Source organism: Entelurus aequoreus, linkage group LG06, assembly GCF_033978785.1.
Source record: "Entelurus aequoreus isolate RoL-2023_Sb linkage group LG06, RoL_Eaeq_v1.1, whole genome shotgun sequence".
Taxonomy (NCBI): domain Eukaryota; kingdom Metazoa; phylum Chordata; class Actinopteri; order Syngnathiformes; family Syngnathidae; genus Entelurus; species Entelurus aequoreus.
The window spans coordinates 12,649,226-12,674,836 of NC_084736.1; the positions used below are offsets into that span (position 1 = coordinate 12,649,226).

A 25,611-nucleotide genomic window follows, 5' to 3' on the forward strand; every position below is an offset into this window, starting at 1 on the left:
AAAATGATCAAAATACGTAAATCTTACATTTTATTAATAATGTGCCCATTACTACATTACATATTTACTTACATCATGTACAGTACAGGCCAAAAGTTTGGACACACCTTCTCATTCAATGCGTTTTCTTTATTTTCATGACTATTTACATTGCAGATTGTCACTGAAGGCATCAAAACTATGAATGAACACATGTGGAGTTATGTACTTAACAAAAAAAGGTGAAATAACTGAAAACATGTTTTATATTCTAGTTTCTTTAAAATAGCTACCCTTTGCTCTGATTACTCTTTTGCACACTCTTGGCATTCTCTCGATGAGCTTCAAGAGGTAGTCACCTGAAAGGGTTTTCACTTCTCAGGTGTCATAGTTTTGATGCCTTCAGTGACAATCTACAATGTAAATAGTCATGAAAATAAAGAAAACCCATTGACATTAGAAGGTGTGGCCAAACTTTTGGCCTGTACTGTATATAAAACCCTAAAGGAGGTGTTTGGATGTTTTTTAAGGGCTTTATAAGCACAATAGGCCGGCTCCCACAGGCTTCATTGTAAGCCTGTGTGTAAACATCCGTCATGTCTTTTGTAATGATTGTGATCGATAGGCAAAATTCCAAAAAAACAAATTCCCCTTTAGGAGGCACATTTTCCTTTTAAGGCTCCACTGTAGAAAAGATCCATGCTCGTTGGACTATTTATTTCAAGATCAGACAAACATTACAGGGAGACAGAACAGGATCGCTGACGGGTCTGCCAACTTCCGGCGCCCCTTACAAAAAAGGTGAGATACAGGTAAACAATGGCGGAGGTTGGGGGGGGGTGAGAGAAAAAAATCTGTCTAAGGCCAAGGGAAAAAACAACTCATAGCCATAGCACACATAATGTAAAAGGGAAACATCAAACATCAAAAAACACAAAGGACATTAAAGACATTAAAAGAGCAGATCTGATGCAACCAGCCACTTCTACATACATCTATGAATAAAAAATGAAAGAAACATGGGGTGGAGGGAGCATGGCCAGAGACAGGAGCAGACCCAACAAAGCAACCAAGAGAGCCGACTCCACTCTCGGCCGCCCACTAACTCTTCTTGAATCTACCCCCTTTTTTTTTTTCACTGTGTAACCTCCTTTCTTTCATGACTACCTTGTGTTCTGACGTGCACGTGTGTGTGTCCATCCGTGTGTTTGTGTCTGTGTATAATTAAGCGTTGCCTTCTGTCGTCTGCTTTCAAGGCCCGTGAGGAGGAAGAGGTAGGACCTGAAACACTAACATCTCTTTAGTCTGTGCATGTGTCGCCGCCCACCCACCCCTCGTGTTGTCGCTCTAGCTTTGTGTTGACATGTTAGTGGCTGTGTGTTGGTGTAGGATGATGCAGGGTAGCGCTTCAAGCTTACAGGTCTGCCATCATTTCAGGTGTTAAATTTAAGGGCTGGTGTCGGATCGAGAAAAGGGCTTTAAGGGGGAGCCGGTAGTAATGTCTCTGTTTCCCACTGACATGCACCTCTTGTCCCTCAGTTTAACTTTGCAGACCTGGCCGTGCACCAGGCCATACACACCATCGAATACTGCCTGGGTTGCATCTCCAATACGGCTTCCTATCTCAGGCTTTGGGCCCTCAGTCTGGCCCACGCACGTAAGTCCTACATGCTCAAACCAAACGTTTTCACATTTACTGTTTACACCACAAAAAGGTATTTTTCTGTATTTTGATAAAGCATCAAATTTACAGGCATTTTTTTTTTTTACTTTAATAAAGTCGTTTGTTTTTTTTATGGGTTGTGTCTAAAATACACACATACTTTTGGTGTTTTACACTTTAAAGACCAAAATGTGTTTCCATAAAACTGCACTGTTTTTATTATTATTATTATTAACAGCCCAACAATTATCTTGCACTACAACGAGCTAATGCAACAAAATGTCGTTCTTATCTCACCGGACATGTCCTCTTTTGCGGGGCTGTCAGGGCGGAGTTTCTTAAATGCCTCAAATGTCTGGCATTTTGAGTTAGGGTTGCATGTATTTTCAATGTATGTTCAGGGTTAAGAAGGGGTTAAAAACAAAACAAATTGTGTGCGCAGAAGCATTGGTGAGGGAGGGGCAGAGACAGAGAGCGAGAGAGTTATGATAAACGCGCATGCGTCGCCAGGCTCTGCTTTTTATCCATAGATTTATCAGATTAAATTTTTTATTATCTATAACAGGGGTGTCAAAAGTGTGCCCCGGAGCCCATTTGCGGCCCACAGCTAATGTTTTAAAGGCCCACGGCACATTCTAAAAATACTATTAAAATAAACAAAAACATAACAAAAGTGAAATAAAAAAGCTTAAAGGTTAAATGTAATTTAGAAAAAGTTGCAATGTTGACTAATAAAACAAAACTGTTTTTTTTTCTTTCAAACTGTCATTGCTCAAAACATAATATTGTTTTAAAATCAATGTTATTATGAATTATTGACCTATCCAAGGTTCCCATTACTTCACATCAAATATTACACTAAGAAAAATATTTTTGGTGGAAGATGTTGCAAATTTGGTAAATAAATAACCCCAAAATTTATATGTTGTTGTTTTCTTACTGTACCGAAAATGAACCGAACCGTGACCTCTAAAACGAGGTACGTACCGAACCGAAAGTTTTGTGTGTAGTGATATATACAGTACAGGCTAAAAGTTCGGACACACCTCATTCAATTGGTTTTCTTTATTTTCATGACTATTGTAGATTGTCACTGAAGGCATCAAAACTATGAATGAACACATGTGGAGTTATGTACTTAACAAAAAAAGGTGAAATAACTGAAAACATGTTTTATATTCTAATTTCTTCCAAATAGCCACCCTTTGCTCTGATTACCATTTTGCACACTCTTGGCCAGGAGTCACCAACCTTTTTGAAACCAAGAGCTACTTCTTGGGTACTGATTAATGCGAAGGGCTACCAGTTTGATACACACTTAAATAAATTGCCAGAAATAGCCAATTTGCTCAATTTACCTTTAACTCTATGTTATTATTAATAATTAATGATATTTACACTTAATTGAACGGTATAAAAGAGGAGAAAACACGAAAAAAATTACAATTCAATTTTGAAACATAGTTTATGTTCAATTTCGACTCTGTAAAATTCAATATTCAACCGAAAAAAAGAAGAAAAAAACTAGCTAATTCGAATCTTTTTGAAAAAATTTAAAAAATAATTTATGGAACATCATTAGTAATTTTTCCTGATTAAGATTAATTTTAGAATTTTGATGACATGTTTTAAATAGGTTAAAATCCAATCTGCACTTTGTTAGAATATATAACAAATTGGACCAAGCTATATTTCTAACAAAGACAAGTCATTATTTCTTCTAGATTTTCCAGAACAAAAATTTTTAAAAGAAATTCAAAAGAGTTTGAAATAAGATTTAAATTTGATTCTACAGATTTTCTAGATTTGCCAGGATAATTTTTTTAAATTTTAATCATAAGTTTGAAGAAATATTTCACAAATATTCTTTGTCGAAAAAACAGAAGCTAAAATGAAGAATTAAATTAAAATGTATTTATTATTCTTTACAGTAAAAAAAATAAATTTACTTGAACATTGATTTAAATTGTCAGGAAAGAAGAGGAAGGAATTTAAAAAGGTAAAAAGGTATATGTGTTTAAAAATCCTAAAATCATTTTTAAGGTTGTATTTTTTCTCTAAAATTGTCTTTCTGAAAGTTATAAGAAGCAAAGTAAAAAAATTAATGAATTTATTTAAACAAGTGAAGACCAAGTCTTTAAAATATTTTCTTGGATTTTCAAATTCTATTTGAGTTTTGTCTCTCTTAGAATTAAAAATGTCGGGCAAAGCGAGACCAGCTTGCTAGTAAATAAAAAAAATAAAAAAATAGAGGAAGCTCACTGGTAAGTGCTGCTATTTGAGCTATTTTTAGAACAGGCCTGCGGGCTACTCATGTGGTCCTTACGGGCTACCTGGTGCCCGCGGGCACCGCGTTGGTGACCCCTGCTCTTGGCATTCTCTCGATGAGCTTCAAGCACACCTGTGACGTGAAAACCATTTCAAGTGACTACCTCTTGAAGCTCATCGAGAGAATGCCAAGAGTGTGCAAAGCAGTAATCAGAGCAAAGGGTGGCTATTTTGAAGAAACTAGAATATAAAACATGTTTTCACTTATTTCACCTTTTTTTTTTGTTAAGTACATAACTCCACATGTGTTCATTCATAGTTTTGATGCCTTCAGTGACAATCTACAATGTAAATAGTCATGAAAATAAAGAAAACCCATTTTTTTAAAGCAATGTTGAATGAGAAGACATAATATAATTTTGTGAAACCATTCCAATAATGTAATAAAAACAATTGCAGCTGAGTAAAGCATGATGTGGCGAGGGACAAGTGCATTTAAGTCTAAAAAGAAGCATCAGTGGATTTTAATTAATTAATTTAATTGTGCTTTCATCCACTAAATGCGTGAGAAAATGTACAACATGTCCAGTGATATTCACGGTGGATATAAAATTAGGGTGCGGTAAAACAAAATGCAACCTGTGATAATGTAAAAACGACGTCTTTGTTTGCAGAGCTGGCCGAGGTGCTTTGGTCCATGGTGATGCACATCGGCCTGTCCACGCGCGGCCTGGGCGGCTTCTTCGTGGTGTTCATCGTCTTTTACTTCTTCGCCATTCTCACAGTGGCCATTTTGCTCATCATGGAGGGCTTGTCCGCCTTCCTGCACGCCCTCAGGCTGCACTGGTAAGCTGCATTGCGCCTGTCCGGTTTGTCTCCACCTGCTGGCCACTCCTTGTCATTACAACTGTGCGCAAACTTGCACCTTTTTACTACTGCTTTTTTAAGATTTGCACCCCCCACCCTCCTTAGTTATTCCTGTCTGCTGAGCTAAAAAGGTCAACGCGCTAATTAGCATCACCAATTTTGAAATATAGAGCAAGATCAGTTCCCAGAGAGGAAGTAGGGCTTTAGATTCCAAGTGGTCTAAGTCCTTTTTAACCTCTTAAGGCCCAAGCTGTTTTTTTACATGCTTTTTTTAATTTCTCTTTGCTATTTGGGTTTATTGGACCCTAATTAAGATAAAAACTAAGAATCATCTTTTGATATGATGTACTTAGTCCATAAGTACACAAACGTGTACTTCATGTTTAGTGACATGCTCATTCTTATTTTTACACCTTTTTTTCCAAATTCCATTGTATGTTATACTCGTCTGACACCACCAGATGGCAGTATAAGTGTCCACATAAGTGGCCATAAGACCCCAATTCAGTAGTGTACACAATTTTGGAAATAAGAGCTAAAAGGTGCTGTCCACACATGTGGCCACTAAAGCCTTTAGAGGTTCTTAATTAAAGAAATACTCTGTGTGGTTCTTCCATCTTGTGCCTGCAGGGTGGAGTTCCAGAACAAGTTTTACTGCGGTCAGGGCTTTAAGTTCCTCCCCTTCACCTTCGTAAGCATCCTGGATGGAAATTCTGAAGACTGATGTGCCGTCTCCGGTGTGTGTCCAACCTGTGTTTGTTTTAAACGTCTCACCTTTCTAGGATCTAAAAGTCTCATCTCTCAGAGCAGGATTCATGTAGCATGTGTGTGTGTGTGTGTGTGTGTGTGTGTGTGTTGTCGTCTTAATGACTTTGTAGTTGTATATTATTTATGCAAACAGTTCCTCACGGTGAATGATTACCACAAACATGTATCAGTCATGAAGGTCCAAAAGGGAAAGTGTGCATTAAAACATATGTCCGTCTCTTTGCAAATTATGGTAAGCTATATATATGATTAATGCAGATCCATCATACATACGTCTTGTGTTGTCTGATCATCTTTCACCAATAAATGTGGGAAAAGCTGGTTTTGGTTTATTTCCTGATTTAAATAAATAACATATTCAGTGTTTCCCATAAACTGCCAAGATACCTGTGGGGGCGTGGCTATGGGCGTGGTCACCATGACATCGAGTAATTTGCATAATTTACTACAATATGATTTTCTCTAAAAAGGCTCAAAAAATGTATACTTACTAATTAATAATAACAGTTTTGTTTTAAACGTCCATCCATCCATCCATTTTACAATATAATTACAACACTATGTACATATTTATATACAGATTTGAACAATAAGTTATTCACTGAAATATATTTATTCATTGTGGTTCTCACAAAAAATATCTTATAAAAATATAAAAGCTAAAATGTCTCTTAAAGCTCTGCCCCTTTAATTAGTGCATACTAAATAATTTAACTTTAGCCTACTACTACAACCATATTATTTACCAGCAACATAAAGTGAAACAGAGGCAGAGGTGTAAACAGAAAACAGTAGTGGTGGTAGATAGACACAGAGCTTCATCAAACATCTGATCCACTGAACAAAGAGTTCCAAAAATCTTGATCTTACATTTCTCTTTTGTAAAGTAAATCTGAACAGCCTATATGGGCATCTACATCAACTATATGATTTGCCTGAGAAGCTGGACAGGACAAAAAAATTTTAAAAATTCAAAAAAAAATCTATTTGTGGCGGCCTTAATTCTTTCGTGGCGGGCCGCCACAAATAAAGGAATGTGTGGGAAACACTGATATTTGCTGTAGAAGGATCTTCCTCCTTATTTAATTTTGAATTATTTTATAAAAATGCAACAAAAAAATCCAATAAAAATAAGATAAAGATGAATAAGATGTTGTCCCTTGCCACGTTGCTAATTGTTTTGTATTTTTTAAAAGCATATTCTACACTTTTTTTGGGTCCTAAAATTCAAGCTTAAACATAGCTAAATTAACTAAAAATATTAATACTACAGTAGTATTTGCCACTAGATGAGACCAAACCAATCACAGCACGATGCTCAGTATTGTGGCCACTGATTGGCTGCAGCATTACTATGTTGGAGTTAAACTGTGTTCTATTCATGTCTAGTGGGCTCTCATAATGTTCAAAAATATATATTAAGAATTTCGTAAACAGGTATGTTCGTGCGCTCACTTATGAAAATATTTGATTTACAATGATTGAAGGGACAAGCGGTAGAAAAATGGATGGATGGATGCATTCCTACTTTGATGGAAATTAATTCATCTTGGCCATGTCTGTAACAAATTAACTGCAATAATTGAGGGTTTTAATATTTTATCATTAATAAATAAAATTAATTTTGTGTAAAAATAATTACAAAACTGCTGTATGTTTTTTTTTAAATTAAATAAAACAATTGCAGGCATATTTAAATTGATTAGAAAGCAATTGAAATGGAAAATTTAATGGAATAAAAACGACTATGTTCTGGACGCACAATATATAAAGTAACATTCAATTTGATTTAATATTAGTGCTTTTTAAAAAAAAATGTTAATTAAATCTAACAAGTTGTCTCTCTTGCTTTAGGTCAGGGGTTCTCAAACTGTATTTTATGTAACTTATTGTATTCACTTTTCCTACATTTTATGTTACAGCCTTATTCCAAAATGAAAAAAAAAAAAAGTCCTCAAAATTCTACACATAAGGACAATGTAAAAAGTATTTTTTTTTAATTTTGCAAAATTGGTCAAAACTTTAAAAAAAAGAATTAAAAAAAATCACATGTACATAATTATTCACAGCCTTTGTTCAATACTTTGTTGATGCACCTTTGGCAGCAATTACAGCCTCCAAGTCTTTTTGAATACGACGCCACACGCTTGGCACACCTTTCTTTGGGTAGTTTCGGCGGATTAACTGTACCACCTCAGAAAACACTTTGCTCTCCAAGTGCCACCATAATGACCAACATTAAAATACAGTAGCATAGTAGGCCTAAGTAGTCATTAAAAACCAAGGCAGATGTTTTATTTAACAAGTTAATTTAACATTATTGGCCACTCTATAACGTCACAAGCAGCGTCAGGTTCAAACACCGATGACATCTATTAAACAAGACAAGAAGCAAGGAATTAAACAATTTAGCTCATTGAGGAGAAACGTCTGGGCTGTACTCTTTGTACAGTCTTCCACCACGCTCTGACAAGAGAATTCTACGCCTCCTCTCTTATTTGGGCTTTCCCTGATTACATAGCAACAGCTGTTTCTAAGGGGAGAGGGGTCGTAAACAGCTGTCGCCCTTGGTCACAAAACAGTTCAAAGAAAAAGGTGCCAGGAGCTGCGTCAGGTCCTGCTTCCTCTCCACTTTGTAGATCTCGGGTCAAGACAAGATCTTCCTGTGGATCACGATAGATCACAGAAACCGACACCTTCATGTCGCTTCCCATCGTACACAGTGGAGTTTTACAAGCCTTTTGATTGGTAAGATCAAAGACAGCTTCTGGCTGCTCGCCGGGAACTCATGACAACAAAAGTTTTGTGATAACTTCGATACAATTATTCTGACAAACAGTTTGAACAGTAACACTGTGTTGGAAAATAGGAACATAAAACACTGCTTTAATCAAGTGATTCTTTGGCGTACCACTAGATGGAGCCTGCGTACCACAGTCTGAGGATAACTGCTTGGGGTTACAAGCGAAATTTGGGTGAGGAGCCTCCACACCACTAGTTGGCGCAGTCAACCCTATAAAATCCAACCAAAAAAAAAAAATTGTTTTACACGCTAGCATTAGCTTATAGCTAGCGATGAGATTCACTTTGTTTCTCCAAGCATGGTGGTGTGAAGGACAGTGTTGAGGAAAGAAATGGATGATATTCAATGTAATTTAAAAAATAAAATAAAATAAATAAAAAGTACCACTGTATTGTTATAAATAAGCCCTGGTGAGATATTCTTATATATTGCCATATAAATATTTACTTATGTTGTTGAATTATTAATATACGTGTTAAGTAAATAAAACTGAGCTTTATTACTTAAAATGTTATTGATGCAGTAATAAAAACTTTTTATAATTTTTTTTATTCTTATTGTTGCTTTTTATTTTTTATTCTTATTGTAATATTTTCCATTTTATTTCCATTTATACCCCCATTATTTACTTTTTAAATTATATCTCCATTCTGTACACTGCTGCTGGAATTTTAATTTTCCTGAGGGAACTCTCCTGACGAAATTAATAAAGTACTATCTATCTATAGCATGTGTGTCAAACTCTGGCCCGCGGGCCAAATTTGGCCCTTGAGGCAATATCAAATTAACATTAGAGTTGGCCCGCCGGTATTATACAGCTGTAACACCGCATTCACCGCTAATATTCATACTTGCCGACCCTCCCGATTTTCAGTGCCCCTCTCGAAAGTCTCCCGGGGTAACCATTCTCCCGATTTCCACCCGGACAACAATATTGGGGGCGTGCCTTAAAGGCACTGCCTTTAGCGTGCTTTACAACCTGTCGTCACGTCAGCGTGCGGGTCCCTGTCACATGATATATGCGGCTTTTACACACACACACATAAGTGAATGCAAGGCATACTTGATCAACAGCCATACAGGTCACACTGAGGGTGGCCGCATGAAAAACTTTAACACTGTTAGAAATATACGCCACACTGTGAACCCACACCAAACAAGAATGACAAACAAATTTCGGGAGAACATCCGCACCGTAACACAACATAAACACAACAGAACAAATACACAGAACCCCTTGCAGCACTAACTCTTCCGGGACGCTACAATATACACCCCCCGCTACCACCAAACCCCGCCCACTTAATGAACTAGCATCCCAGAAAAGATGGCAGGTATCTGGCTTGGGCACATCAGATTAGATGAGTGTGTTGCAAAATGAGCAGTAAAAAGGCCTGAATGGTTGATTTATTCATTATTTTATTTCAAATGTATTAGCCTGTAGAAAAAGTTAATGTTGATATTTACCTCAGAAGACTGCAAATAGAAAAGAGGCATTCCATTTTTTATTGAAATTGTATTTAATATACCATTGATGTTTTTTCATTTGTTTTTTGAAAGTTGATTTTGCACTATTAAGTTATATAAGCGTTGCTTGTTCCATATTCAGTGTTAAAGCAAATTTAGTGTAGCAAACTGAGCAATAATTAATGTTTTATTCATGCACTTTCTCTTGCTACTTCAGGGCTTGAATGTTTGATTCATTCATTATTGTTATTTTATTTTCAAATTTATTATTAGCCTGTGGAAAAAGTTTATTTTGATATTTACCTCAGAAGGCTGCAAATAGAAAAGAGGCATTCAATTTTTATTCACATTTTACTTGATATGCCATTGATATTTTTTAATTATTATTTGAAACTCGATTTTGCATGTCACTATAAAGTTATATAAGCCTTGCTTGTTCAATATTCAATGCAAAACTTGTTTGGGTCCCTATTAAAAGGTTAATTTGTTCAACCTTGGCCTGCGGCTTTGTTCAGTTTTAAATTTTGTCCCACTCTATTTGAGTTTGACACCCCTGCTCTAAAGAGTCCTGGCCTTGCAATACTTTAAAACGCCTTTCGGTGTCGCTGTTGTTCAGCCTTTCACCTCCCTGTGGACGTGTAGTAAGTCGCTCAGGTTGTCAGCCTGTTCCATTAAAAAATGATGTTGATAAAAAACAGTATATATACTGAAATTGGCACTGGATGTAGATTTGTATTTCTTTTTACGCATCACTGCAGCCTCTTTGAGCCAATTATTTGCTGTTCAGGTTCCAAACAGAAGGATCCACTTTGTCGCTTCTGGCAAAAACACTTTCATGCAGTTTCTTGTTGTTTTTATTTGGCCCACTGCAGTTTCTAAAAATGAGCAGCGTTTGTGAGGTGAGGGTTGAACGTAAAAAGGTCTCATAAACACCAATTTGTCTTCCTGCTGACTCCTTGTGAGGCCAAGGCAGTACAAGTCCATGATGAGGAACATCAGGTCCTGTGGGGGGTCTGAGTGGGGGGGACTCTTTCCTATTAGCTTCCAGTCATAATAAAGCTGTTTATTATGACTATTTACACGAGTCCTCTTCTTTTCTTAGAACTTTCTTAGAAATGTCCCAGAGTGTCATCCCAGGCCAGATTGCAAAAGCGGCCCCCACAAATTTACGCTCCGCAAACATGATCATTGGGCTGCTTTATCTCCAGCAAACTTTAAAGTGCACTTTCAGTCAAAACGTCTGTTAGGAATGTCGGCTTTCATCTAACATTCTGTTTTGAATCCGAAAACACAAACCCCGTTTCCATATGAGTTGGGAAATTGTGTTAGATGTAAATATAAACGGAATACAATGATTTGCAAATCCTTTTAAACCCATATTCAATTGAATGCACTACAAAGACAACATATTTGATGTTCAAACTGATAAACTTTTTTTTGTTGCAAATAATCATTAACTTTAGAATTTGATGCCAGCAACACGTGACAAAGAAGTTGGGAAAGGTGGCAATAAATACTGATAAAGTTGAGGAATGCTCATCAAACACTTATTTGGAACATCCCACAGGTGAACAGGCTAATTGGGAACAGGTGGGTGCCATGATTGGGTATAAAAGTAGATTCCATGAAATGCTCAGTCATTCACAAACAAGGATGGGGCGAGGGTCACCACTTCGTCAACAAATGCCTGAGCAAATTGTTGAACAGTTTAAGAAAAACCTTTCTCAACCAGCTATTGCAAGGAATTTAGGGATTTCACCATCTACGCTCCGTAATATCATCAAAGGGTTCAGAGAATCTGGAGAAATCACTGCACGTAAGCAGCTAAGCCCGTGACCTTCGATCCCTCAGGCTGTACTGCATCAACAAGCGACATGAGTGTGTAAAGGATATCACCACATGGGCTCAGGAACACTTCAGAAACCCACTGTCAGTAACTACAGTTGGTCGCTACATCTGTAAGTGCAAGTTAAAACTCTCCTATGCAAGGCGAAAACTGTTTATCAACAACACCCAGAAACGCCGTCGGCTTCGCTGGGCCTGAGCTCATCTAAGATGGACTGATACAAAGTGGAAAAGTGTTCTGTGGTCTGACGAGTCCACATTTCAAATTGTTTTTGGAAACTGTGGACGTCGTGTCCTCCGGACCAAAGAGGAAAAGAACCATCCGGATTGTTCGAGGCGCAAAGTTGAAAAGCCAGGTATGGGGGTGTATTAGTGCCCAAGGTATGGGTAACTTACACATCTGTGAAGGCGCCATTAATGATGAAAGGTAAATACAGGTTTTGGAGCAATCCAAGCAACGTTACCATGGACGCCCCTGCTTATTTCAGCAAGACAATGCCAAGCCACGTGTTACATCAACGTGGCTTCATAGTAAAAGAGTGCGGGTACTAGACTGGCCTGCCTGTAGTCCAGACCTGTCTCCCATTGAAAATGTTTGGCGCATTATGAAGCCTAAAATACCACAACGGAGACCCCCGGACTGTTGAACAACTTAAGCTGTACATCAAGCAAGAATGGGAAAGAATTCCACCTGAGAAGCTTCAAAAATGTGTCTCCTCAGTTCCCAAACGTTTACTGAGTGTTGTTAAAAGGAAAGGCCATGTAACACAGTGGTGAACATGCCCTTTCCCAACTACTTTGGCACGTGTTGCAGCCATGAAATTCTAAGTTAATTATTATTTGCAAAAAAAAAATAACGTTTATGAGTTTGAACATCAAATATGTTGTCTTTATAGCATATTCAACTGAATATGGGTTGAAAAGGATTTGCAAATCATTGTATTCCGTTTATATTTACATCGAACACCATTTCCCAACTCATATGGAAACGGGGTTTGTACTTCTCAGAAAGTATAATGAAATACCAATAAGGCTTCAGGATAATCTTCCGCGAAAAGTGCTTTTCATTTATTTTTTGATACGTCCCCACCCCTAGGAAGACAATATTTTCCCGCCTCCCCAATTTTCATCGCAACTAGAAACAGTATCATTTGTCTAAAAAAAAAAATGCTAAAAGTACACCTCTGCATGTATCCTTATCAACATTAAAGAAAACACACCGGACTATATTCTGTATATTTTAGCTAATACTAATGTAAATTCTCAAGAGTATTTGGTATCGTTATTCGAAATAACCCACACCAAAACTCAAAAATACTCCCTGGAAAAATACATTTTCCATCCATCATCCTCTTCCACTTATCCGAGGTGGGGTCGCGGGGGCAGCAGCCTAAGCAGGGAAGCCCAGACTTCCCTCTCCCCAGCCACTTCGCCCAGCTCCTCCCGGAGGATCCCGAGGCATTCCCAGGCCAGCCGGGAAAGATAGTCTTCCCAACGTGTCCTGGGTCTTCCCCGTGGCCTCTTACCGGTCGGACGTGCCCTAAACACCTCCCTGGAGAGGCGTTCGGGTGGCATCCTGACTACTTAATTCCTGGGGTTATGGATGACTAGTAGCGCTTTATAGCAGCAGGCCGGCCTCCAGGGCCCCAACCCCCCCCTCTCTCTGTTGCGAGTTGTTGTGATTATATGTAACATGTTTATGTGTGCTATGCTATGTGAGGTTTTTTCCCTTGGACTCAGTCTGGACCCCCTCCCAAGCGTCCAGCCTTAGACTGATATTTTTTACTTTTCGCCCCTTTCCCAATATCACCTTTTTCCCACCTTTTTTAAAGAGCGCTGTACGTGGCTGATCCGTTGGCGGTCCCGTCTTGTCCCCCTGTAACGTATGTCTGCTCTTAGTGGGACTGTGCCGAAAATGAAATTTCAGTTCTTATGTGTCTTGTACATGTTAAAGAATGGACAATAATAAAGCATCTTGAATCTTGAAATGCCCGAACCACCAGGAGCAGCGTCTTTAGTCTGAGCTCCCCCCCGGATGACAGAGCTTCTCACCCTATCTATAAGGGAGAGCCCCGCCACCTGGCAAAGGAAGCTCATAATAGTAATTGGCAACAACATTAAAAGGAGCCATATGTAAAAATCTGGCCAGAAATGGTACTGCAATCACGGTCCAAATTCTGTAGTCCCCTCCTCCTCTCCATGACCGAGGTTGCCAGATTCGCAGCCGAATCCAGCTCGATGGACTGGACTACTCCAAGGAACTTCAAACTTAACTAGGGGTTGAGGTGCTGGGACCACAATAGCCGAATAGACAAACGTTTTGTCAATAACAAAACTCAAAAACACATTTTACACAGAAATTAGGCTATTTTCAGGAAGAAGTACGTCATGCCTGCGTACAATATCACAACAAATGGCAATCATATGGTCATACTTGCCAACCTTGAGACCTCCAATATCGGGAGGTAAGGGGGTAGGGGGGTGGCCAACTCGAGTATTTCATATATATATATATATATATATATATATATATATATATATATATATATATATATATATATATATATATATATATATGAAATACTTAACTTTCAGTGAATTCTAGCTATATTTATATATATACACTACCGTTCAAAAGTTTGGGGTCACCCAAACAATTTTGTGGAATAGCCTTCATTTCTAAGAACAAGAATAGACTGTCGAGTTTCAGATGAAAGTTATCTTTTTCTGGACATTTTGAGAGTTTAATTGACCTCACAAATGTGATGCTCCAGAAACTCAATCTGCTCAAAGGAAGGTCAGTTTTGTAGCTTCTGTAACGAGCTAAACTGTTTTCAGATGTGTGAACATGATTGCACAAGGGTTTTCTAATCATCAATTAGCCTTCTGAGCCAATGAGCAAACACATTGTACCATTAGAACACTGGAGTGATAGTTGCTGGAAATGGGCCTCTATACACCTATGTAGATATTGCACCAAAAACCAGACATTTTCAGCTAGAATAGTCATTTACCACATTAGCGATGTATAAAGTGTACTTCTTTAAAGTTAAGACTAGTTTAAAGTTATCTTCATTGAAAAATAAGGACATTTTAATGTGACCCCAAACTTTTGAACGGTAGTGTATATATATATATATATATATATATATATATATATATATATATATATATATATATATATATATATATATATATATATATATATATATATATATATATATATATATATATATATATTTATTTTATTTACATAAAAGAAATACTTGAATTTTAGTGTTCCGGTGGCTATCCATTAGATGGCAGTATTGTTTTGTTTAACTTCTCCGTTCATGATGAGTATATCATTTCGGCCACCGTGTTCAATGGAGAAGTCTGTTCTACATATTTACAGGCAACATACACCTTCCCCTTCGAACTGTCCTGGATGAACTGAAATTCTTGTTTCCATTCGTTTTGGAACTTGCAAGCGTATTTCTTCATCTTGCTCGTCGACGGCGTCGCCATGTCTGTAATTTCCTCGTTCTTCTGCTTCGTCTCCTTGTTGTGTGCGCAGTTGTGCACTCTACTCTCTAAAAGCCCTAGATGTTATGACGTCATTGGGCAGGCAAGCTGTTTATATTGTGGGAAAGCGGACGTGAGAACAGGCTGTCCCCACTCAGGTCCGCATTGAGCTGGAGGGGGCGTGGCCTCCAGCTCCGGTTGAATACCGGGAGTTTGTCGGGAGAAAATCTCTGCCGGGAGGTTGTCGGGAGAGGCGCTGAATACCGGGATTCTCCCGCTAAAAACGGGAGGGTTGGCAAGTATGCATATGGTTATAGTCAGTACTATCAGAAAACAAAGACTAAAACCAATTACAACCAACGCAAGCAATGGTTGTAATAGTGAAAATAAGTAGTCCATACTTAGCAGCCGAATCCAGCTCGATGGACTGGGCTACTCCAAGGAACTTCAAACCTATATTTTTCCCATTAGCCTGCATGTCGATGTGTCATTGACCGGGCGAGCATGCTAAGAATTACACTAGGAGCGTAGCAACATCACACTAAGCATTCGTTGCATGAACATACCAGCTTTGTTAGACAAGATCATAGACTGTATTGGACAATAAAGTTTACATCAGTGGTCCCCAACCTATTTGTAGCTGCCGGCCGGTCAACGCTTGAAAATTTGTCCCACGGACCGGGAGCGGGGGGGGTATTTTTTTTTTTTTTTTTTTTTCATAAAGAAAACAATCAGGTGTGCTTACGGACTGTATCCCTGCAGACTGTATTGAGCTATATTGGTATATATTGTGTTTTTTATGTTGATTTAATAAAAAATTAAAACAAGTTTTTTTTTGTTTTTTTTCATAAAGAAAACAATCAGGTGTGCTTACGGACTGTATCCCTGCAGACTGTATTGATCTATATTGATATATAATGTATATATTATGTTTTTTATGTTGATTTAATAAAAAATATATATTTTTTAATTTTTTTTAAAATTTTTTCATAAAGAAAACAATCAGCTGTGCTTACGGACTGTATCCCTGCAGACTGTATTGATCTATATTGATATATAATGTATATATTATGTTTTTTATGTTGATTTAATAAACCTTTTTTTTTTTTTTCATAAAGAAAACAATCAGGTGTGCTTACGGACTGTATCCCTGCAGACTGTATTGATCTATATTGATATATAATGTATATATTATGTTTTTTATGTTGATTTAATAAAAAAAAAATATATATATATATATATATTTTTTTTTCATAAAGAAAACAATCAGGTGTGCTTACGGACTGTATCCCTGCAGACTGTATTGATCTATATTGATATATAATGTATATATTATGTTTTTTATGTTGATTTAATAAACCTTTTTTTTTTTTTTTCATAAAGAAAACAATCAGGTGTGCTTACGGACTGTATCCCTGCAGACTGTATTGATCTATATTGGTATATATTGTGTTTTTTATGTTGATTTAATAAAAAATAAAAAAAAGTTTTTTTTGTTTTTTTGTTTTTTTTTTCATAAAGAAAACAATCAGGTGTGCTTACGGACTGTATCCCTGCAGACTGTATTGATCTATATTGATATATAATGTATATATTATGTTTTTTATGTTGATTTAATAAAAAATAATTTTTTTTATTTTTTATTTTTTTTACATAAAGAAAACAATCAGGTGTGCTTATGGACTGTATCCCTGCAGACTGTATTGATCTATATTGATATATAATGTATATATTGTGTTTTTTATGTTGATTTAATAAAAAAATTAAAAAAAAGTTTTTTTTTTTTTTTTTCATAAAGAAAACAATCAGGTGTGCTTACGGACTGTATCCCTGCAGACTGTATTGATCTAAATTGATGTATAATGTATATATTGTGTTTTTTATGTTGATTTAATAAAACATTTAAAAAAAGTTTTTTTTGTTTTTTTTTCATTAAGAAAACAATCAGGTGTGCTTACGGACTGTATCCCTGCAGACTGTATTGATCTATATTGATATATAATGTATATATTGTGTTTTTTTTATGTTGATTTAATAAAAAATATATATATTTTTTTGTTTTGTTTTTTTTAATTTCTTGTGCAGCCCGGTACCAATCAGGCCCGGGGGTTGGGGACCACTGGTTTACATACCAAATGTCCATTTCCATTTATTACAAGTAATAAGAAAATGTAAATGCCTGACTTACCTATCAAGGAGGAAATGAACAAGTTTGTCGTCAGATAAAAAATTCTTCCCCGCCTTCAATCGTCTCCATCTTTCAAAGGCATCCCCGATACAAATCCTCGTTTTGTTCCTGGCTCTGTCATGAATAAGTTGGGAATCGTAACGACGGGGTCGCATGGTGATGCGTGGATCGTTCTCCCATTGTCCATAAATCATGCGGGATACAAACAGAGGAGCACCAGCGTGCCGATAGCACGGGAAGCTAACGGAATAGCGAACAAGAAAAGCTTAAAAAGTAAACAGGCAAACAAAATGCGAAGCTTAGCTCAGGAATTAAATTAGTAACTGTTGCATGGAAGCAAATAAGAAAGCCAGACATTGTGTGGCGAAAACAGGAATAAGTAGCTCTCTGATTAGTGCACGGCAGCAGGTGAGCGTGCCGAACACTAATCAGAGGCAGGTGAAACCAATCTGCACCAATGCAAACAAAACACAAACCCAAGGGTGCACCAAAACAAGAACTGAGGGAGTCAAAAACTAAACAAAACATGATCCGGACAATGGATCATGACAGCCTTTTAGATTTACTAAGGTGTGACATGTTTAGTAACTTTACCAGGGGCAGTAGCTAGACAAAGGTGGCGGTGCGTAACTGGCAACCTGGTTGTGACACACTCACGGACTTTCTAATTGGTCAAACGGTGGAGGGCGGGGCATCGCGATGAAAACAATAACAAGATTTCGGGGCTGTAAATCGCATTTTTGAAATGAGCATATCCCGGCTAAACGCCTGTTATCAGTTATAGAGGTAATCAAAAATAACATTATTTATTCATACCTTTTGACGTATCAGGGCCATTTAATGATGACTTGACATGAAATTATTACAAATCTGAGAAGAAAGTGAAGTTCATTATTTTTATGAAATGAAAATTTAAAAAAAATATCACAATATCTACCAACATTTAAAAAAAATATACTCTATGTCAGGGATGTCAAACTTTTTTGTCATTGAGGGCCACATGGCAGTTATGGCTTCCATCAGAGGGCCGCTTGTAACAGCGAATAATGGATGAATTTGCCTCTGGATTTCATTATTAATTATATAAATTGTTTTAAGTAGACTGTCGATTTTACAGTAAAATTTTAAAATTTACAACATTTTACTCTAAAATATAGTGTTTTTTTGCTTTTCTTTCCAACATTTCACGGTAAATGGAAAAACAATTCCACTGTTTTTTGGTGGGGGTTTTACGGAAAAAAGCTGGATTAATTGCCAGAATTTTACTGTTAAATTTACATCGTTTTTTTTACAACATTATATTGTTAATTGTAACTTAGCTGCCAGTTTTTGTACCGTAAAAACAAATGTATCGTTTTTTTTCCATTTACAGTAATAGACCGTTAAAAACAACAACCGCAGATTTGACGGTCAAAAAACTGGCAGCTCAGTCAACCGAATTTTAACGCAAAAAACAGTAGTAGTTGTTTTCAATTTAGGCTGTAAAGAACAACGTAAAATTGATTGTCATTTTTATTAATTTGATGAGTAGTTTGCTGTAAAGTGAAGTATTTTTATTTAGATAAAAACATGTTTGGAAAGTATGATAATATACTGTAATAATTGTTGCAATATTGGATACTATTAAGGTTTAAAAGGTATTGGGGGTTAATCATCTTGCAATGCAGTCTGCTGAAAATGGTGGAAAGCGCTACTCTACATAGCAACTGGCGCTGTGGTCCAAGTTTGAATTGAGACAAAACACATTTTCCACGTTGCATCGGTCCATCTTAGATGAGCTCGGGCCCAGCGAAGCCGGCGGCGTTTCTGGGTGTTGTTGATAAATGGCTTTCGCTTTGCATGGTAGAGTTTTAACTTGCACTTACAGATGTAGCGACCAACTGGAGTTACTGACAGTGGTTTTCTGAAGTGTTCCTGAGCCCATGTGGTGATATCCTTTACACACTGATGTCGCTTTTTGATGCGGTACCGCCTGAGGGATCCAAGGTCACGGGCATTCAATGTTGGTTTTCGGCCTTGCAGTGATTTCTTCAGATTCTCTGAACCTTTTGATGATGGTGAAATCCTTAAATTCCTTGCAATAGCTCATTGAGAAATGTTGTTCTTAAACTGTTGGACAATTTGCTCACTATCAGAAAACAAAAACTAAATGTTTGTGAATGATGTGGAAGCTGCTTTTATACCCAAATCATGGCACCCACCTGTTCCCAATTAGCCCGTTCACCTGTGGGATGTTCCAAATAAGTGTTTGATGAGCATTCCTCAACTTTCTCTGTCTTTTTTGCCACTCGTGCCAGCTTTTTTGAAACACGTTGCAGGCATCAATTGGGGTTTGTACATTTTGATTGGTTGATCGATCGATCGACCATAAACTAAATGTTGCTTCCTTGTGTCCATTTCTGACATTTCCTGAAAGTTCCATCAAAAAGTGCCTGAAATTAATATTAATAAAATTAATTTTTAAAAAAAGAAAAAAAGAAAGAAAAAAAAAGGAAAAAAAAAAGAAAAAAAGGGCCCTTTACTTTTGCAGTTGTTTTGCTAACTGACTTACCAAGAGACAAACCAAGGGCAACTATTACATAACCCTCTGTGAGTAATTAAATCAATACTTGTATTGTTCTTACTATAACAAAATACTTGTTTTTGACCGTTTTTGTTCTTGTTTCCAACCGAGCAGATGATGCAAATGGAAGCCAGGTGCAGTTTTTGCTATTGTTTATTGTAACCGTCCTGTATGTAACATTCAATAGCACACATTTAATACATCGTCTCATCGACAACGTCATTGTTATATTGTATATATTATATAAAAATATATTTAAAAAAATAATACAAATAAAAAAAAAAAAAAATAAATAAATAAAAAAATAAAAAAATAAATATATATATATATATATAGGAAAAATAAAAATTAAGATATAATATAATATATTAATATAATATATCATATAGTATGTCTTTTATATTGCTACTATTCACATTTAATACATCGTCTCATGGACAACGTCATTGTTATATATTGTATATATTATGTAAAAATATATATATATTTTTTTTTAAATTTTTTTATTTTTTGTATTTTTTTTTAAATATTTTGAAAATAAAAAATAAGAAAAAAAAAAATATATATAAAATAAAATAAATATATAATAAAATAAAATAATATAATATATCAGGATATTATATACTGTATATATAGTATGGGAATATTACATATATGTTATATTTTATATTGTTACTATTCACATTTAATACATTGTCTCATCGACAATGTCGTTATATATTGTATATATTATACAAAAATATAAAAACTAAATATAATATATATATATTTTTATTATTTTTTTTATTTTTTATTTTTCAGGGATTTTGTATTTCAACACAAAAAACAGAATTGTTTTTGAAAAAAAAGATATCTCCTTCAGTTTTCAGCCAAAAAAAATGGTATCTAAAAGTATCTCATTCTTCAGTTCTTGGACAAAAATGGTATCTCCTTATAGAGTTTTTGGATATAAACAATATATCCTTCATCTTTCAGCCAATAATGATATTTCCTTCAGTTTTGGGTTGAAAATGATATCTCATGCTTCAGTTTTTGGACAAAAATCATATCTCCTCCAACTTCCAGCCAACAATGGTATCTCATTCTTCATTGGGTCAAACATGTTATATTATTCTTCCGTTTCTGGACACAAATCTTAGCTTTATCAGTTTTGGGACTAAAACCGCCTTCAGTTTTTGGACAATATGATATCTCCTTCAGCTTTCAGCAAATATATAATATAATATATCAGGATACATAAAATAATGCATATATAATATGTAAATATTACATATATGTTATATTTTATATTGCTACTATGGTTCATTTTTAGTCCACTTTTGTTTTTGCCCTGTTTTTTAGCCCTTGTGTGCATGATCCTTTCCATCCTCATCCTTTCCATCCTTTGTAACCGAGCTCCTGTGTGGAACAATTTCCCTCGTGGATCATTAAAGTTTGTCCGAGTCCAACAATGCTGGCACATTCTGCACGCAATAAGCTTGATCAAAACGCCATTCTGTTTTCTTTAGTTACTCGCTACAAAACAAGTTGAGTTCTATAATCTATTCTCAAATATCGGCTCAAATGCCAACAAAATAAAAAATAAAGACATGTTTGATGTTCTATTTATGTCGGTGAATACTTTCATGTGGCTTCAGCCATGTTTTTAGTGTTGTTGTTTTTTTTATGGCCGCACATTCTTTCACTTTGTGTTTCTATGGACTTTTGCTTCATCTTGTTTATTGTGTGTTGTATTTGCACATGTCTTCTTCTGCGTTGTCTCTCACGTGCACAGGTGCAGCTTTTACACCTGTTTCACCTTCCACCCCCGATTGTCTGAAACATCGGGTGTTTCTCAGAAGTGGTTCATCGTAATGTGGACATTCCTTCATGCTGATGTTCTCAATTATTGCTGGGGGGATCAAAACCCTCCGTCCTCCATATATGGTCGTGCTCTGTGATCCTATAGCCAATCTCATCATCTTCCCTTCATCCCTTTGGAATGTGATGCTCGCGTTTACTTGCTCGCTTTAGGCTACTTTCACCTCAGCTTTTCGGTGCAAACATGAAACCATACACACACACACACACCTTCTTGAGACCTCCGAAAAATGCCTACCTCTTTAGGACCACCCTTTCTAGATATATAAAGAAGTGTATTTACAACATTAATAATATATACATACTATGCAAATATAAAAAAGCTTGTTGTGAAAAATGAGTTGGAATGTCACCAAAAAAAAGGTCACAATTTCACAAGAAAAACTTGGAATTTTGGCAGTATTATAATAAAAGTCGGAATTTTACTCAACGCAAGTCAAAATTTTACAAGAAAAACTGAACAGTTGTGCAATATTATGATAAAAGTTGGAATTTTACTCAATAACAGTCGCAATTTTACAAGACAAGCTTAAAATGTTGGCAATTTTATGAAAAGAGTCGTAATTGTACTCAACAAAAGTCACAATTTTATAAGAAAACTAAAAAATGTAGGCAATATGTTAATAACCATCTGTATTTTACTTGGCAAATTCAAATTCTACCCAAAAAAGTCATCATTTTACTCAAAAAATGTCACTATTTTATAAAAACGACAAAAAAATTGGCAATATTGTGATAAAAGTCCGAATTTCATATGACAAATATCACCATTTTGCATTTAAAAGTAATAATTTTTCACAAAAAAGTTAAAATTTGACATAAAAAAGTAATCATTTTACGAGAAAATATTGCAATATTACAGAAACAAAAAAGAATATGAGAAAATTGTTCCCAATTTTATAAGAAAAAAAGTTGACACATTGTGAGAAAAAGACTGATTTTGGGTAATTTATTTTTTGGGGAATTTTTTGTTTGTAATTGGTTTTTAATCTTAATTATTTACTTCAAGTTATTACAGTATGTCTCTATATACATATTTATTGTATTAATTTTGGCCAGAGGGAGCGCGTTTGAATTTCTTACACACACTTGTTATTTCATATGTTGACCATATGTTAATAATATATACATACTATGCAAATATAAAAAAGCTTGTTGTGAAAAAAAGAGTTGGAATTTCACACAAAAAAGGTCACAATTTCACAAGAAAAACTTAGAATTTTGGCAGCGTTATAATAAAAGTCGTCATTTTAGTCAACGCAAGTCAAAATTTTACAAGAAAAACTGAACAGTTGTGCAATATTATGATAAAAGTTGGAATTTTACTCAATAACAGTCGCAATTTTACAAGACAAGCTTAAAATGTTGGCAATTTTATGAAAAGAGTCGTAATTTTACTCAACAAAAGTCACAATTTTATAAGAAAACTAAAAAATGTAGGCAATATGTTAATAACCATCTGTATTTTACTTGGCAAATTCAAATTCTACCCAAAAATGTAATCATTTTACTCAAAAAATGTCACTATTTTATAAAAATGACCAAAAAATTGGCAATATTGTGATAAAAGTCCGAATTTCATATGACAAATATCACCATTTTGCATTTAAAAGTAATAATTTTTCACAAAAAAGTTAAAATTTGACATAAAAAAGTAATCATTTTACGAGAAAATATTGCAATATTACAGAAACAAAAAAGAATATGAGAAAATTGTTCCCAATTTTATAAGAAAAAAAGTTGACACATTGTGAGAAAAAGACTGATTTTGGTTAATTTATTTTTTGGGGAATTTTTTGTTTGTAATTGGTTTTTAATCTTAATTATTTACTTCAAGTTATTACAGTATGTCTCTATATACATATTTATTGTATTAATTTTGGCCAGCGGGAGCGCGTTTGAATTTCTTACACACACTTGTTATTTCATATGTTGACCATATGTTAATAATATATACATACTATGCAAATATAAAAAAGCTTGTTGTGAAAAAAAGAGTTGGAATTTCACACAAAAAAGGTCACAATTTCACAAGAAAAACTTAGAATTTTGGCAGCGTTATAATAAAAGTCGTCATTTTACTCAATGCAAGTCAAAATTTTACAAGAAAAACTGACAATTTGTGCAATATTGTGATAAAAGTTGGAATTTTGCTCAATAACAGTCGCAATTTTACAAGGAAAGCTTAAAATGTTGGCAATTTTATGAAAACAGTCGTCATTTTACTCGACAAAAGTCAAACATTTTTAAGAAAACTTACAAATTTGGGCAATATCATAATAATAATCTGTATTTTACTTGGCAAAATTATGACAAAAGTCATCATTTCACTCAAAAAATGTCACCATTTTACAAAAACGACCAAAAAATTGGCAGTATTGTGATAAAAGTCAGAATTTTATACGACAAATATCATTATTTTGCGTTAAAAAGTAATAATTTTTCATTAAAAAAAGTAATAACTCTACGAGAAAATATTGCAATATTACAGAAACAGAAAGAATATGAGAAATTGTTCCCAATTTTATAAGACAAAAGTCGACACATTGTGAGAAAAAGACTTCTTTTTGGTTCATTTATTTTTTGGGAATTTTTTTGTTTGTAATTGCCCCCGAGTACCGCTCGAGGGCTTGTTTCCACACCAAGTGTTTAGTCTGTAACCGGACAGGAAGCCAAATGTATGGAAATATGACATCATTAGATTTTACGATTTTTTTCTAAGTGTCAAAAGATCTGGATTTTTTTCTAAGTGTCAAAAAGTCTGGATTTTTTTGCAAATGTCAAAAAATCTGGATTTTTTTCTAAATTTCCAAAGATATGGATCTTTTTCTAAATGTCAAAAAAATTTGGATTTTTTTTCTAAGTGTCAAAAAATATGGATTTTTTTCCAAGTGTCCAAAAAAAATCAGGATTTTTTTCTAAGTGTCCAAAAATCGGGATTTTTTTCTAAGTGTCCAAAAATCGGGATTTTTTTCTAGGTGTCAAAAAATCAGGATTTTTTTCTAAATGTAAAAAAATCTGGATTTTTTTTCAATGTGTCAAAAAATCTGGATTTTTTTCAAAGTGTCAAAAAATCTGTAATTTTTTTCAAAGTGTCAAAAAAATCAGGATTTTTTTCTGTGTCAAAAAAATCAGGATTTTTTTCCAAGTGTCAAAAAATCGGGATTTTTTCCAAGTGTAAAAAATCCTGGATTTTTTTCCAAGTGTCAAAAAATTGGGATTTTTTTCTAAGTGTCAAAAATTCTGGATTTTTTTCCAAGTGTCAAAAAATCTGGATTTTTTTTTGGATTATCAAAAAATCTGGATTTTTTTCTAACTGTCAAAAAGTCTGGATTTTTTTCTAAATGTCCAAATATCTGGATTTTTTTCCAAAGTGTCCAAAAATCTGGATTTTTTTCTAAATGTCCAAAAATCTGGATTTTTTTTCTAATTGTCAAAAAATCTGGATTTTTTTCTAATTGTCAAAAAATCTGGATTTTTTTTCTAATTGTCAAAAAATCTGGATTTTTTTCTAATTGTCAAAAAATCTGGATTTTTTTCTAATTGTCAAAAAATCTGGATTTTTTTTCGCGACTCAATACCCGGTAGTAGTGAAGGAATTAGGTCGGTGCCTTATAAAAGTACCACATTTTGTACTCTTTCCTAATCAAGAGGTCGCCTACAGCCACAGATGTTCATGTTTTTTGACCTGGGGGTTAATATTATTGGTTTATTTTGTAGACCACACCCACCTAACGACTATAGGAGAGATTATTTGGAACATTTGAATATTTATGTTATATTTGTTGTATTTAGAATATTGGGGAAACTAGGGAGAGATAGAGAGAGAGAGGCTA

General features: G+C 35.0%; 1 protein-coding gene across 2 annotated transcripts in view; it reads left to right on the plus strand.

Annotated features, from left to right (window-relative positions):
- The window catches only part of atp6v0a1a (ATPase H+ transporting V0 subunit a1a), a 31,457-nt gene extending 25,590 nt beyond the window's left edge, over nucleotides 1–5,867 (plus strand). Inside the window, exons 19-22 of one of the 2 annotated variants that reach the window (XM_062050004.1) lie at nucleotides 1,236–1,253; nucleotides 1,519–1,636; nucleotides 4,585–4,756; nucleotides 5,408–5,867. In XM_062050004.1, coding sequence (XP_061905988.1) covers nucleotides 1,236–1,253; nucleotides 1,519–1,636; nucleotides 4,585–4,756; nucleotides 5,408–5,501 — 402 coding nt within the window. In that variant the 3' untranslated portion in view covers nucleotides 5,502–5,867. The remainder of the gene's footprint in view (nucleotides 1–1,235; nucleotides 1,254–1,518; nucleotides 1,637–4,584; nucleotides 4,757–5,407) is intronic. The other variant, XM_062050005.1, reaches the window with a different exon arrangement.
- Nucleotides 5,868–25,611: the final 19,744 nt, after the last annotated feature.